The 15,026-nt window shown below is 35.1% G+C and overlaps 1 protein-coding gene and 1 long non-coding RNA gene across 2 annotated transcripts; one reads left to right on the top strand and one right to left on the bottom strand.

Moving 5' to 3' along the window:
• The first annotated feature begins 730 nt into the window (after positions 1-730).
• On the top strand, positions 731-1,027 carry LOC114320494 (uncharacterized). The gene is made up of 2 exons (XR_003649914.2): positions 731-898; positions 984-1,027. It is a non-coding gene; the product is annotated as an uncharacterized LOC114320494 (long non-coding RNA).
• An 8,635-nt stretch (positions 1,028-9,662) lies between these two features.
• On the bottom strand, positions 9,663-13,572 carry LOC114320493 (leucine-rich repeat receptor-like tyrosine-protein kinase PXC3). The gene is made up of 2 exons (XM_028267557.2): positions 10,497-13,572; positions 9,663-10,369 (listed from the first exon to the last, which is right to left on the bottom strand). Exons 1-2 carry the CDS (start codon positions 12,835-12,837, stop codon positions 10,044-10,046), a joined length of 2,667 nt encoding a protein of 888 aa, XP_028123358.2. The 5' UTR covers positions 12,838-13,572; the 3' UTR covers positions 9,663-10,043.
• Between the last annotated feature and the right edge of the window lie 1,454 nt (positions 13,573-15,026).

Below are 15,026 nucleotides of genomic sequence, written 5' to 3' on the forward strand. Positions count from 1 at the left end.
GTTGGCTTTTTGGCTTTTGGCTAAAAAAGTTATCTTTGGGAAGTTCGTTAGATTTTTTGGTAGTTGATTTGAAGGTTGTGAAAAAAAAAATGAAATACTTATAATTTGGATATGACATTTTATCTTATTAGTTAGTTTAGCTTATTTTGTCTTCATTAGCTATTTTAGCTAAAAAAAAAGAAAAACCAAAAATGCAACTTACCAAACACCATTACATTTAACCTATGAAGCAAATGTATTCTAAAAATGTTGCCGTACAAATACCAGATACTGAGTATGAATACGGCTATCGGATACAGTAAAAAAACACATCCAGTACGTTTTATACGATTTGTAGATGCTCGGTACGCCATGGGTATTCCATGGCTACGTTTTTGGGTATACAGGGTAAAAAATAAGATTTTTAACAATTACAAGGATACCGGAGTGTTAAGTTAAAAAAATTAAGGGCAAATTACATATACACCCCTCGAGGTTTGGCTAAATTACAAATGCCCCCCTGAGGTTTGAGAAATTACGAATTCCCCCCTGAATGCTATATTTGCATAAGAAATTAGGGGGTAATTTGTTATGAAATATAAACCTCAGGGGGCAAATTGTTATAAAAATACAAACCTCAGGGGGCGGGATGTAATTTCCGAAACCTCAGGGGTGTATCTGTAATTTAGCCAAACCTCGAGGGGTGTATATGTAATTTGCCCAAAAATTAAATAACTTTGGGTTCTTTTGTAATAATAAAAACATAACACAAATGGAAATTGGAAATTAGGTTTGTTGCTTTGACTCAATTCTCTCTGACGAAGAGCACAGTCGACGAGTTCTAAGAGAGAACACAGTCGTCGATTGAACTCTTCTTCGAAGACGACGGTGCTGGTCGACGGAAAAACTTGATATTCCGGTGAGTTTCTCTTAGTTTCTCTGCTTCGATTCTTCTTCCTCTTTCTTTGAATTTTTTTTCAGATTTTTTCTCTCTTTTTTCGCAGCAAACAACCAGATCTGTCCAACATCTGATTTTTCTTGCTTCTGGTGAGTTTTCTTACCTTCTCTTGTAGCCAATCTACTCTTCTTTGATTATCTTCTTCTTTGATTATCGTTTTTTCTGATCTTCCCAACATCTGATTTTTTTTTTCCTGATATAATTTTGTAGTGGACACAATCAGATATGAAATAAAAGATAGAAAAATTTAAAATCTAAGAAGGCAAAAGAAAGGAACATTTAAATTTAGAGTTCATAAACTGATTCTGATGTATTTATTTCATTGTAATTACTTTCATAATATTGATGGTTTTAAATTATTATTTGAATATTTGATAGTTTATATACTCGAATGAAGTGAAAGAATTCACAAATTATTTTGGTTTTGTAATTTCTCTTTTTAATTATGATATTAAATTTTGATTTGTATATTTGATGTTTAACTATAAATTATAATAAATAAAAAATAAAAAAATAATTAGTGTACCCCAGCCGTACCTATACCATACTTTTTAAAGAATTTGTTGTATCCGTATCCGCACCCGCACCCTTGCTTCCTAGCATTTCACTTTACTCGTGTGTTTGATTGCTCATATTCATGCCTTTGTAGGTACATGAGGCTGTATATATTTCACATGGATTATAGAGTATTCCAATAGATTGAATTGTTAGCTTTTGGTTTGGTATGAGCTAGTCTCTTTTGGGAACATGTTATTTTAGTAACTTTTTGATTTTTTGGTTAAAATAGGAGGTAAAAAAAACTACTATGTTTGGAATAACTTTTTGATTTTTTACGAAAAGATATGTAAAAAGTAAAGAAAAAAATAAATTTTTGACTTTTTGGTATAGGTTGTTGGTTTTTTTAGTAACTTTTTGACTTTTAGGCTAAAATATTGTGTTGCCTTGAATTGTTAGCTTTTGGTTTGGTATGAGCTAGTCTCTTTTGGGAACATGTTATTTTAGTAACTTTTTGATTTTTTGGTTAAAATAGGAGGTAAAAAAAACTACTATGTTTGGAATAACTTTTTGATTTTTTACGAAAAAATGTGTAAAAAGTAAAGAAAAAAAGAAAATTTTGACTTTTTGGTATAGGGTGTTGGTTTTTTTAGTTTTTTTAGTAACTTTTTGACTTTTAGGCTAAAATATTGTGTTGCCAAACAAGGAGTTAAAATTAAAAGTGTATGAAGAGAATCATTTACTCCCACTGTTCCTTTGTTATCTCTCATCATGAAGGATTTTAGTTGAATCAAGAGAAGTTGGTTCATTTTGTTGCACAGACTAAATGAAGAGGAATTAACCGATGGAAACAAATAGAGTGCCTTGACTATTTTAATTGGATAGCATTAAATGGCCATGTTCAAAAGGATTTGGAACATTGAGGCCTCGTTTAGAAACAAGCTATTTTAGTGATTTTTTTGATTTTTTACGAAAAGATATGCAAAAAAGTAGAGAGAGTGATGTGACAACTTATTGTGACTTTTTGACTGAAACATGTAATTACCAAACGAGGCCTCATAATGAAAATTTGGTTTGGGTGATCTGTAGCATAGAGCCAATGGGACCTGTATAAACTTGCCTCTTGGGTTTTGAATGTTTTTGGATTGAACAAATTTTGTGCCTACTCTGATGGACCATGAAGGAGATGACAATTGGTTGTTTGACTTTCTATAGAAGCAAATCTAAATCGGACAAATAGGAACTCAAACCAGTATCACTAACTAGCTTGGACCTTATAGATCAGTTAGGAGATGAGGTAGTATGCCTAGTATTATAAGTTAATTAAACCTCCAGTCAAATGAGGTTTAAAGCTAAGACCTCTTTTTAGGTTGTTATTTTTGCTATTGGCTAATGTGGTCTCTTGATTGCTGAAGACTATCTTCCGTTCTATAAAGTCAGCAGGTGGTATCAATGTTTTGTGGCACCTTGGAGTGGATCTTGTAATTCCTGGGTTTCGTTTCCCTCAAAATATTTTGATTACTTTATTTAGTGTCTACTTATTTATGCCCCATACTGGGCTTAGACATTATGTGTTAAATTCACTGGATGTGCTTTAAGTTTGAGGGTTACTTTAGTTGGTAACCTTATTGAAGATCCTCTTGGAAAGTACAACGGCACTTGTCATGATGCATCATTTTTGATTCTGCTGTATGCTTCATGAATTTCTCTAAAATGTGGAACACCATTTTTGAATGTGTTTTATTCTGTTTGTGGTGTTCATTGATATTAATTAGGCTCCCATTCTTCGATGTTCAGTTTTGTCATTTATGAAGCTATTTTTTCACACACACATATATATATATAAAATCAAAACAATAGCCATCTCCTTTCCAGCGGATGTGGAGGAACTACAACTGTTGAAGCTACAGCTTATAGAACCTGTAAATGATTTTTAATCTTAAATTTTTTTAAAATTACTTGAAAAAATGTGAAATTTGCATTCAATTTTTGGTTAATAAATGTGTTGTATGGTTTGCTATATAATATGAAAGAGCTGTATGACATGATATTTATGTGTACATTACTTCTCCAGAAAAAATTGTAATAAGTTCTTATGTATTGTTTTTTGGGATTAATGGTCTCAAACAGTGCTGCACCTTAGCTGGATGAAAACTTTGGGGATATGGAGATCAATCTATTTTTTGAGTGATGGGGAGCCATTACTGTTTTACCTTTGGTCTTCGTTATGGACTTTAGATATGATGGTGGGCTGTGTTATGTAGAGGGCTATAGTCGTCTGTGTGGGAGTAATTAGGAATTTTGGCTGTCACATTTCGAGGTATTGGTCTGCACGGTAATGGGAAAGATGCTATCCCGGTTTAGAACACTTGGTCCAGATGGTTGCCAACAGTGTTTTTTAAGGCGAAAAGCGAACCGAGGCGACAAGGTCTCCTAACGCCTAAGCACGAGGCGACGAGGCAAGGTGAGGGCTTCATCGAATTGAGGCAACCACAAAGGATATTTTTTAAAAATAAATAGTATAGACAAAAATATAAATATTTTCAAAAACCATCATGCATTTATCATTCCAAATACTAAATATCCATAAACAGCAGAAAATATCCAACAGAGACAAATACAATCCACCAATCCAAAGGTTCTAAAAATCATCTGCAACATCAAGCAAATGAACTTCTTCTTCATTATCATTGGCTTCATTATATCCGCCTGCATCTTCTTTTTCTTCCCCATCTGAAATTGACACTTCTTCATCAATAAGTTGTAATCTAGGTCTAGCTGCTGATTTTGAAGTTGAATGACCCCTTTCTATTGCCCTTGTTGATCTAGTTCTTTGGCTACTTTCCTCAACTCTAGCAGCTCTAGCAACATCATCCCATGTCAAAGTATCATCCTCAAAGACAAGTTCCTCCTCCGTCCTCCCAACCAACCACTCGTTACTTTCATCAATATCTATCAAAGTGATGGGATCAACAGTGTCACGGGAATTGTATTAACGTCTCAATGCTCTATTATACTTGACAAATACCAAGTCATTCATATGTTTTTGAGCTAAACTATTTTTCTTTTTGGTGTGAATCTGCAAAAATTCAAATCAAATAAAAATATTCAAATTTTCATCTAGGTATAATAAATTTGTAGGTATTCATATTCACTACATTTAAAAATAGGGACTCACGTGTTCAAACACACTCCAATTCCGCTCACATCTAGATGAACTATAAGTTAGACTAAGAATTTTGATGGCAAATGTGGCGTTTCAGAACTATATGCACTCCACCAATCAGTTGTTGATTATAACTAATTAATTAGAAAGAATATTTAAAATATAAAAAGCTAATTAAAATTACTTAAGTATAAAATATAGATCATCTGGTGCTCTTGTAGTTCTTTGTCTAATGGCCAAAGCCATTCCAAAGAGACCTTTACCTTTCTTATAGGTAGTTAACTCAGCGCAAACTTTTATCTTGTGTCTCACTGTTTGGGACCAACCTTTGTATGCATTTATACAGGCCTGACATGACTTTCTTATCTTTGTCAATATTTGGATTTGCGTAAAAATACTTTGGGTTTAAATAATACCCAGTTACATGCAAAGGCCTATGCAATTGAACATTCCATCTATTGTCAATTATTTCAAAAAACTCATTGTACTTCTCTTCATTTCCATTAAATGATTTTGCAATGGCTTCTTTAGCCTTATCCATTGCCTCATAAATATATCCAATGGGAGGCTTTCTCTCACCATCAACCAATCATAGCACACGAACAAGAGGACCTGATATTTTGAGAGCATAAAGAATAGTGTTCCAAAAAGAAGGCATTAATATGACTTGTGCTGTCTTTTTACCCTGTGGTTCCTTCGCCCATTTGCTTGTGGTCCATTCCTTTGAAGTGAACATCTTCTTCAAGTTAGTTTGTTGTTGATGAATCCTTGATAAAGTTAGAAAAGCAGTAGCAAATTGAGTTTTTGCTGGCTTGATCAAATCCTTGCACTGGGTAAATTGCCTCATCATATTCAACAAACTAGAGCGGTTCACAATATAACCATGCATCGCAATTGCCTTTTCAAATGTCTTGTTGAAGTTGGGAATTTTAAAAATGTCCTCCAACATCAAGTCCAAGCAATGAGCTGCACATGATGTCCAATACAAATGTGGCCGCTTTGCCTCCAAAAACTTCCCTATTACAAGTTAAAAAAAAAAAGAACGAGTTTTTAATATGAGAATTGCATATTCATATTGTAAGTACCAAGTAAATGTATACTACTAAGTTACTAACTGGCCAACACATTTGCTGAGGCACTATCCGTAACAACTTGAACCACGTTGGCTTCACCAATACACTCCACAAAGTTGTCAAGCAATTCAAACATCTTATTTGCATCCTTGGATAAGCTAGAAGCATCAACGGATTCAATAAACATTGATCCTCTTGGGCAATTAACCAAAAAATTAATTAATGCCCTGTTTTTTTTGTCCTTCCACCCGTCGGCCATTAAAGAGCATCCATATGCTTCCCAATCTTTTTTATGATCCTCCATGGTCTTATTAGTGTGGTCTACCTCTTTCTGCAAATAAGGAACTCACACCTCATGGTAGCTTGGTGTTTTTATGTCAAGGCCATATTGCCCAAAAGCTTCAACCATTGGCCCAAAACTATTGTAGTTCACAACATTGAAAGGTATACCCGTATCATACATCCACCTTGAAAACTAAACAAGAGCCCGATCTCTCAACACCTTCTTGCTAGGATTATTATCATCAATTCATATTTGCTTCCCCTAGGCTTTACGATTTTGCACTGCAACTTTCGGATCAGGGGGTGAAGTACACATCCATGGGTCCCTTTTTCTTTGGTTGTTTGGAAGCAACATATTTGGAGAAGCTACTTCCTTGTTCTCGATGGGTAAAACATTGAGTAGGAACATGCCTTTTATCATGTTGATTTATCTCAAGAATTTCATCATCATCATCTTTATTGTTATCCATCTTATCAAAATCAAGAACCATCTTCAATTGCGCCTTTGATCAACTTTTTTCAGACATATAGTCTTTAATCTCATTTTTGACATGGGATGGACATTTTTTACAAGCAACAACATTTTTATAACCACCAGCAAGATGTTGCTTGACTCGGTAAACACCGCCATTCATTTCTTTGTCACAAAAGTTGCAAATGAACTTTGAAAGGTTTTGGGGATTTACCATCCGTGCATATTGCCATGCCGGATCTTTTTTACTTTCACACGACTTCGACATTTAATTTTAACCAACCAAGCAATTCAATGTTAAGAAATGAAGAAATAATTAAAGTGCAAAGAAAAAAACAGTTTAAACATAAAGAAATTAAAGAACAACATATTTTTAGCAGAGGTAATCATGGAAAAATAGTGTTTCAGCAAAATTAATTGAAATTTTTTTAGCAAAATAATTAAGCAATTGTAAAATAAAATTGATTGAAAAAAATTTCAGCAAAATAAGTAAGAAGAGAAACAAAACAAGAACCGGGGAAGGAAAAAAAAAGGGGGGGGAAAAGATCTGGCGAAAAAGAAGAAGAGGGAAAAAAAAAAAAAAAAAAAGAGTTCGAAGAAGAAGAAAAGAAAGATGAAAGGAAGAAGAAGCAGCAAGAGAAGACGAAGAGAAGAAAGGAAGAAGAAAAGAAAGGAAGAAGAAGAAGCAAGTACTCACCTCCTCTTTCGACTAGAACGATGTCGGAAGCAAGTAATTAGCGAGGTTCTTGAAAGCAATTGTCGACTGGAACGATGTCGACTAGGGTTTCGACTTCTTATTTAGTAGAAAGCAATTATAAAGTGCAACGCATGTCCACAAACAGCACAAAAGTCATTCAAATCAAGAGCCTAGATCTTTCGAACTGAAAGCAGACAAAAAATGGTGAAGCGATGTTTCGCATCGCCTCTCGTTTCGACGCCTAAGCCTCGCTTCATGCGCTTCAACTTCGCTTCACCATTTCGCCTCGCCTCAGTGGGTATGAAGCGCTAAAGGGTCGCCTCGCCTCGCCTCACTTCGCGCTTAGGCGAGCGCTTAGTCGCACCTCTAATAACACTGGTTGCCAATTATGTTTTTAATAGAGTAGGATTTAGATCTAGCAAAAGATCCCATAGGAAGGCCTCCATAAGCTCTTAGTTCATTAGTTAGAACTGAACTTTCCTTTCTGTTTGTACGTCCATTTTTCTTCCTATTTTGCCCCTAAGGAGTAGGATAATATCTTAATTATTCATGTTTTATTTTTCAACAGTTTACTGAAATCAACTCTCTTTGTATATTAAGGCTAAGTTTGGCATCTATTAAATAATATAAAAAGTCAAAAAATTACTATCCTATTTAAGTCACATCATCTTATTTAAATCACATCATCTCTCTAACACATCACATCAAACCTAACTCAAACCCAACCCATATAAGCCAATAAGTCAAAAAGTGCACTTTTTTAGAACATCCCAAGCCAACCCTAAGCAAGCTTTACACTAGTAACTACTAGTATGATTTTCCGTCTCTCTAAAATTGGGTGTTACCACCCTGTTTATTCATTTCAATGAGAAAGAAATATGACGGCCTTCCCTTCCTGGCCTATAACATGGGTTCCCTTCCCCCACTACAGCTGGCTATATTGAGAAACAACAATACTACATACCCATAAAAATTTCCCATAATAATACATCTATGACCCACAATCATTCTGGGTGTGGCCTGCATCCCACCAATTTTAAATCTACCCCATCCACCTCATTTTTGGGATAACTTTCGGGGGCAAACTTTCATGGTTCATAGTAATTTTCATTGAAAAAAGTGAAGCCTGCATCCCTAAAACCCTCTACAAAGGGGAAGATGAATGCAACCAAACCAGCAGGTTTTCTGATTCAAGTTTAGACTTCTTTTGTACCTGACCTATATGAATTGATCAGTAGAATGCACTTCCTTTGAACTTTAAGTGTCCGGGCTTTGATGGGAGGTGACTTTTACTACAGTTACCACTTACATTTTGTGACATGGTTATCTTCTTAGCTGTTGCAGGCTAAACATGACAGCCAAGTACATAGTATCTGCTGTTTTGGGATCTTTTGCTATCTCATACTCATTTGACTATTTGATGGCTGACAAGAAGATATTTGGAGGTAAATTTCTGTTTATTCTTGTTATTTTCATCCCTTGTGTTGCAGCAATTTAATATAATGCTGGCCTTTGACCAGGCACTACCCCAAAAACTGTTTCGAACAAAGAATGGTGGGAAGAGACTGACAAGAAGTTCCAGGCATGGCCTCGGACAGCAGGTCCTCCCGTTGTTATGAACCCCATCAGTCGCCAGAATTTTATTGTCAAGTCAAATGTCGAAGCTTGAAGCTCCACAACTAGCATGTGATCTGTCACAATGCTTTTTCGTTTGATGTGCAATTTCAAACAAAGCTATACTTAAGTTTGGACTGTAATGGCTTTCATACTCTTTTATTTGCCTTAATGTTTTTGGACAGGTTTTTCTTGATATGCTGCAGACTAGAGCTTAATAAATGTTTGTGGGGCAATCATGTACTTGTTTCATATGATTATTTGGTGTGTTAAATTCTAAATTTTATCTCAAGATGCTTCTGGATCATGCAAATCATTTTTTCACGTATGCAATGAATAAGAAAAGAGTAGAAATAGACAGATGAGCTGCTATGCGGGCATTACAAATATTGTGTGAATCAACCGGTGAGTTTTACGCGTACATATTGGTCTGTTTTGTGAATTCATTTAGGATGTGAAAAATTGGTGAAATTTATCTGGTGATCGTGACATGAATCATTTTTGCTAAAATGGACATTAGTAAAACACAATAAAGTACCAAGAAAATTAGTGTAGTTAAATTCTCTCGCAGCATTTTTTTGTCCCTTCTTTGATTAAAATTCATAATTCATTCTTTTTGAACATTTAGTAATGCTAGATGACAAGAATTTAAATACTTAAAAATAATGTGATTCAATTTCATTTCAAGTGGATTTTTACTATACGCGAGATAAATTTCAATCAAACTTATTTTTGTGTCCAAGTTCTTGGCCTCTATTTTGGACCTAGGTTCATCCAAGGTCTGTGGGAACAAGAAACTCATCACAATCAAAATTGAAATGGACATGAAAACGATAGATGTTTCAAACTTTCCATTATTTTTGTTTCTAAAAATGCAAAAACAAAAAAACAAAAATGATACAAAACATGGCAAAATGAAGTTCATATAACTAAAACTAGTAGAGGTATATATTGAACTGGCAACTGGGTACAATTGTTATTTCCATGGGAACATCAAACATTTGGGAGATTCATAGTTACTCATCATCACAGAGTGCATATATTCCCAAACACATCTAGAAACCAAGAACTCAATTGTAAAATTTAAACCCTAATATCAACACCACCACAGATTAATCCCTCATTGGGGGACACTTCTTGAATGAACCCTCCACCAATTTCTTCTTCTTCCACTTCTGAAAAATATTTTGCCCATCAACCCCAATACAGAACCGGCAGTATACTCTGCATAATATGTTCTTCATATCCTGGCCATTGGATTTTTGATCACAGAGATCAAGAATAAGGAAAACCCAATTGAATTTGTTCTAGTTTTGTGTGATTTCTTGAAGCATTTCCACCACTTTTTTCATTTTGGGCCGCTTGGCTGGTGTGTTGTCGGTGCAGAGCAGTGCAACCTTTAGCGCTGCAAGCATTTCTTTTCTCCAGGTGAAGGAGACGGTGCTGAGCTTCGCGTCGAGTATCTGCTCTGGAGTTTCCCCTCTTGCTGGTGCATTGTGAACCCACTTCACCAAATCTATCCCTTCACCAAAGGCCTCATCAACTGGTAGTCGGGTTGTGAGAATCTCAAGCAAAACAACACCATAGCTGTAGACATTTCCCGGTGCTGTAACTTGCATTGTATATGCATACTCTGTAGAAATGACAAACAATCACAAAAAAATCAAAATAGAGTGGATAACATAATCTAGAAGCAAAAAAATAAAAAAAAAATAAACTGATAAAAAACTATAAATCAGTGTGTGATATGGATAGAGTACCTGGGGGAATATAACCAAATGAGCCAGCGACTGCGCTGATGCTTGCAGTGCCTCTGGACGGGTCCAAGAGCTTCGATATCTCAACTTCCCCAACCAAAGCTTTGAAATCAGCATCTAAAAGAACATTAAAAGAGGAGATATCAAGGTGTATAATGGCCACATGATGAAGGAAAGCCAACCCTTCTGCTACTCCAATGGCGATGGCGAGTCTTGTTGGCCAGTCAGGCTTGTAATCCGGGAGCTTAGTAGAATCATGAATCAACTGAGCCAATGTTCCATTGGGAAAGTAGTGATGTAACAAAAGTGCAACGTCTTCGTAGATTACGTATCCAATCGGTCTCACTAGATTATCATGATGGAGTTTACTCAGCCTTTCCACCTCTCTAATCATCTTACTCTGGTGATCAATCACTGTTCTGTCCATAGATTTCAGTCTCTTCACTGATAAAACCATACCAGAAGGCATAACTGCTTTGTACACAGAGCTGAAAGTTCCATTGCTCAGCTTATTCGATTCCTTCATTGTTGCTTTGACAACAGCATCGAAATCTATTGCTTGTCTGAGATTCTCAACAAATACATTTCCTGCTATTATTGACGGTCGGTTATTGCTTCCCTCATCAGCGATTCCTGCAGCTTTGGTAGCATTTTCTTGTCTCTCCCTCATCATAAAGAGCAGAACAACAATTGTCACCGATACAAAAACCGCCAACCCAGAACCAATAACCGCTAATATGATCTTGTAAGAGACCTTGTGATGGTAGCTCTCATGGTCCGAACCATTAAAATTTCCACATGAACTCAATGGCTCTCCACAGAGCCCTTTATTCCCCAAAAAGCTTGAACTCGGGCTCTTTTGGAATGGCCCGAAGGTGGGTATAGGGCCGTTGAACAGATTATTTGAGAAATTAACCTCTATCAAACTCAACATGCCCTTAAGCGCAGTTGGGATGTTGCCAAAGAGTTGATTATTTGACACATCCAAAGAAACCAACTTGTCGAGCCTACCTAAATCAATAGGCAATGGTCCATGGAGATGATTGAAGCTCAGATTCAACGCTATCTGCAAATTCTTGATGTGACCAATCTCAGGAGGGATAGTGCCGGTAAGATAATTACTACCCATTTGCAATTCGAGCAATTTCACACAGTTCCCAATCTCATGAGGTATTTCACCACTAAATGAATTCTGACTCAGTAGCAGGTATTGCAACCTCGTTGTGTTGCATATATCTACTGGAATGGTGCCATTGAATCTGTTATTGCTCAAATCAAGCTTGTTAAGATTCTTGCAGCTAAGAATCGATGTTAGAACTTTGCCAAACAGACTGTTACTGGAAACAATCAATTCTTGCAGATTACCAAGCTGTCCAATCTCCGGAGGAATTGTTCCAGTAAAACCATTTGAGGCCAAATTTAATAGGCTGAGATTAGAGCATTGAGAAAACTCTGCGACAATCTCTCCAGAAAGATTGTTGTTGTCTGCTTCAAAGTACGTAAGGCTGCTAACATTTCCAATCGTCCTTGGAATACTTCCTATGATTTTGTTGTTTCCAATTCTAATACTCGAAAGGCCCTTACAGTTCCCAATCGCCTCGGTTATATTGCCAGTCAATTTGTTCTGAGTCAGAACCAAAACTTCTAGCTTTCCCAAAGCGAAAATGCTATCGGGTATTGTCCCTTCGAGCTGATTCGAATGAAGATTCAACAACTGGAGTTCTGAATTCAATCCTAAATTACCAGGGATTGTACCAACTAATTCATTCTCATAGGCTGTAAACACTCTCAGATTTGTCAAATTCCCAACCCAAAATGGGATAGAACCATTCAATCTATTGGTAAAGATTTGAAAGTCTCTCAACTTTTCTAGGCCTTCAAGCTCATCAGGTACTTGTCCAATGAGCAAGTTATTGGATAGGTTCAATGATCTAAGATTTCTGAGCCTACCCAACTCAACAGGAATTGAATTTCCAAACTTATTTGAAGACAAATCAAGAAACTCAAGCTCAGACAAATTCCCCAAAGCAGGTGGGATTGATCCATGGAAGTTATTATATGAAAGGTCAAGCCATTTCAATGCTTTGAGCTCAGAAATGATAGTGACATTACCTTCTAGCCCTCGGCGTGAAAGATCGAGCTTTTCGACCATGGAATTGCTGGAGTTGCATCCAATGCCAGACCAAGAACAGTAGTCTGAGTTGTTTAGACCCCAATAAGTTAGTCCAAGCTCTTTGGCTATTGTTTGCAATGTGGTTTGGTCATGGTGGAGCTGAGCATCGACAAGTTGAGACCTTGATAGAAACCCAAATAGCAAGATAGAAAACAAGCATAGAAATTCCATTATAAGGATGTAAAAACCCCCCCAAACAGAGATCAAGAACACAACAAACCCAGAAAATGGAACATCAGTTTCTCTTAGGCATTTCCTCGAAAACAAACAGCTTCTGATTTCAAAAACCCACTTGCCTCTCCAAAGATTACTTAATCAATATTCAGAGATTTTGGTAAAAACACAATCGAGAGCTCACACAAAAAAGACCTGAGCTTCAAAACTCAAAAAAAAAAAAAAAAAAAAAAAAAAAAAAAAAAAAAAATCACTTTTTAAAGATGACCCATTTTAGAATTCTTGATTTTCAGGAGAGAGGTGTTGTACAATCAAGGCTTTATGATCGAAAACTCAAGGAACCCAAAAGGGAAAAAGAAGCTTTGAGAGGCAAACAGGGGTTAAAACAAAGAAAAGAACTGGAAAGAGAAAATATATAATAAGAAAAATGGGGTGTGAAAAAAATAGCAATCTTTACATGAGAACGAGAGAGGGCATGGTTGTTGCAGAAGCAAAAACAGGAATAACTTCTCCAAAACGAAATGGGAGTTGATGAAAGAACAGTACAACGTTTAGTACTGCTGGTTTCAGGGACCAGGTGTTTTTCTGTGTCCCAGAGATGTAGAGAGAGAGAGAGAGAGAGAGAGAGAGTGTGTGTGTGATGAGGTTCAGAAGAGAGTTGGGGAGTGGAAGAGAAATCCTTCTAACAAAGCGTCACGAGAAATGAGCAGTCATGAGTGAATGAAACTGTATGAATTTCTGAAGAAATTATTTAGTGCTATTAGGTTGTATTTGATTCACTTAAAAAAAATGGTAATTTAATGATTGAGACTCCCTCCAATCATCACTCTCACTACTCTCTACACACATGTGGCGGGTGATGATTGAAGGAGAAGGAAAAAATAAAATAAAAGTGACCAATCAAATGAAGAGAGGGTTCAAGGGGATGGGAAAAAAGGGAGGTACAAGTCATTATTGAATAAAAAATATCATTTTTATATTTAGAGTTGTTTTTCGAAAGAATATTTTTAATATTTTATAACAAAAATTAATTTTTTTATAGTAATATTTTAACTTATAAACTATTTATCATGTTGTCCAAATAGGCTTTAGTTTACTAAAGATAAAAAGTTAAAAAAAATACAAAAATCAATGACAAGAATTAAAGTACTATTTTACATAAGATAAATCTATCTTTTTTGTGGGTCCTCCACCCATATACAAATGAGTGTCTATTATTTTATTTTATTTTTTTGATAGAGAGTAGTGTCTAGTTATATATGCTTATTTTAAGAAGTAAGAAAAAGTTAATTTTTTTTTTATTTATTTTTTTTATAAAAAAAGTATAAAAAAATAAAGAGCTAATGTGACAAAAATAAGTCAATAAATTAATAAATTAACGTTTTTCCTAATTGTCAAAATAGGCTGTAATTAATTTTGTGAAAATAGAATAACAGACTAAAAAATAATAAAACGTATATTATATATGAAATAATTGTTTAATAGGTAATGATTATTTTATGAGTATTCATTCTATTTCACATTCATTTTAGTGATCAAATACAATATTGAAGTAATGCTTAATTTCATTTATTAATTGACATTTTTCACATTATCTCTATAATTTTAATATAAAAGTAATGAGTTGTGTAAGTTAAATCAAGAATTATTAATTTGAAATATCATATGAACTTCCTCTGAGAGAACTAAATAATTTTCCAAATTTTCATATTGCACATGTGATGTTTATCTTCGTTTTTCTTTTTGCACACTTTGAAGGGCAAATGCTAATGTGGTTTTTAAGCATTAATTGTTTAGTATTGGGGTTAGAGTGAAAAATGTTTTAAATATAGGTAAATAACTTAGAAAGTATTTTGACTTAATTAAAAAGTGTTTTCAATTTGGTAAAAGTATTTCGTGTTTTTCACTTTTTTTTTTTTTTGTATTTTTCTTTTAAATTTAAATTTTATTTTTGAGGCACTTGCAATCAAAACTTTATTTCAAATATATGCACAAATATTTTAGGGGGACTCATATTCATACTTTATATTTGACTTCTTATAATTTTGTAGAGAAAAACAAGTGCTTTGTACTCTTTTCAGCGCCCCCCCCCCCCCCCCCCAAAAAAAAATGTTGTGAAATGGCTCATAGACTTTGGACTACAGACAATAATTGCAACCTCAAGAATCAAAATCATTTTGCTAAGG

The sequence above is a fragment of the Camellia sinensis genome, chromosome 10 (assembly GCF_055761805.1).
Source record: "Camellia sinensis isolate YWXY chromosome 10, ASM5576180v1, whole genome shotgun sequence".
In the NCBI taxonomy this organism is placed as follows: Eukaryota; Viridiplantae; Streptophyta; class Magnoliopsida; order Ericales; family Theaceae; genus Camellia; species Camellia sinensis.

Excerpts from the sequence above, each read along its gene's own strand:
- LOC114320493 (XM_028267557.2), bottom strand. The coding sequence starts at position 12,837 with ATGGAATTTCTATGCTTGTTTTCTATCTTGCTATTTGGGTTTCTATCA. Across the intron at positions 10,370-10,496 it reads ATTTGGTTATATTCCCCCAG|AGTATGCATATACAATGCAA; the intron begins GTACTCTATCCA and ends TCATTTCTACAG.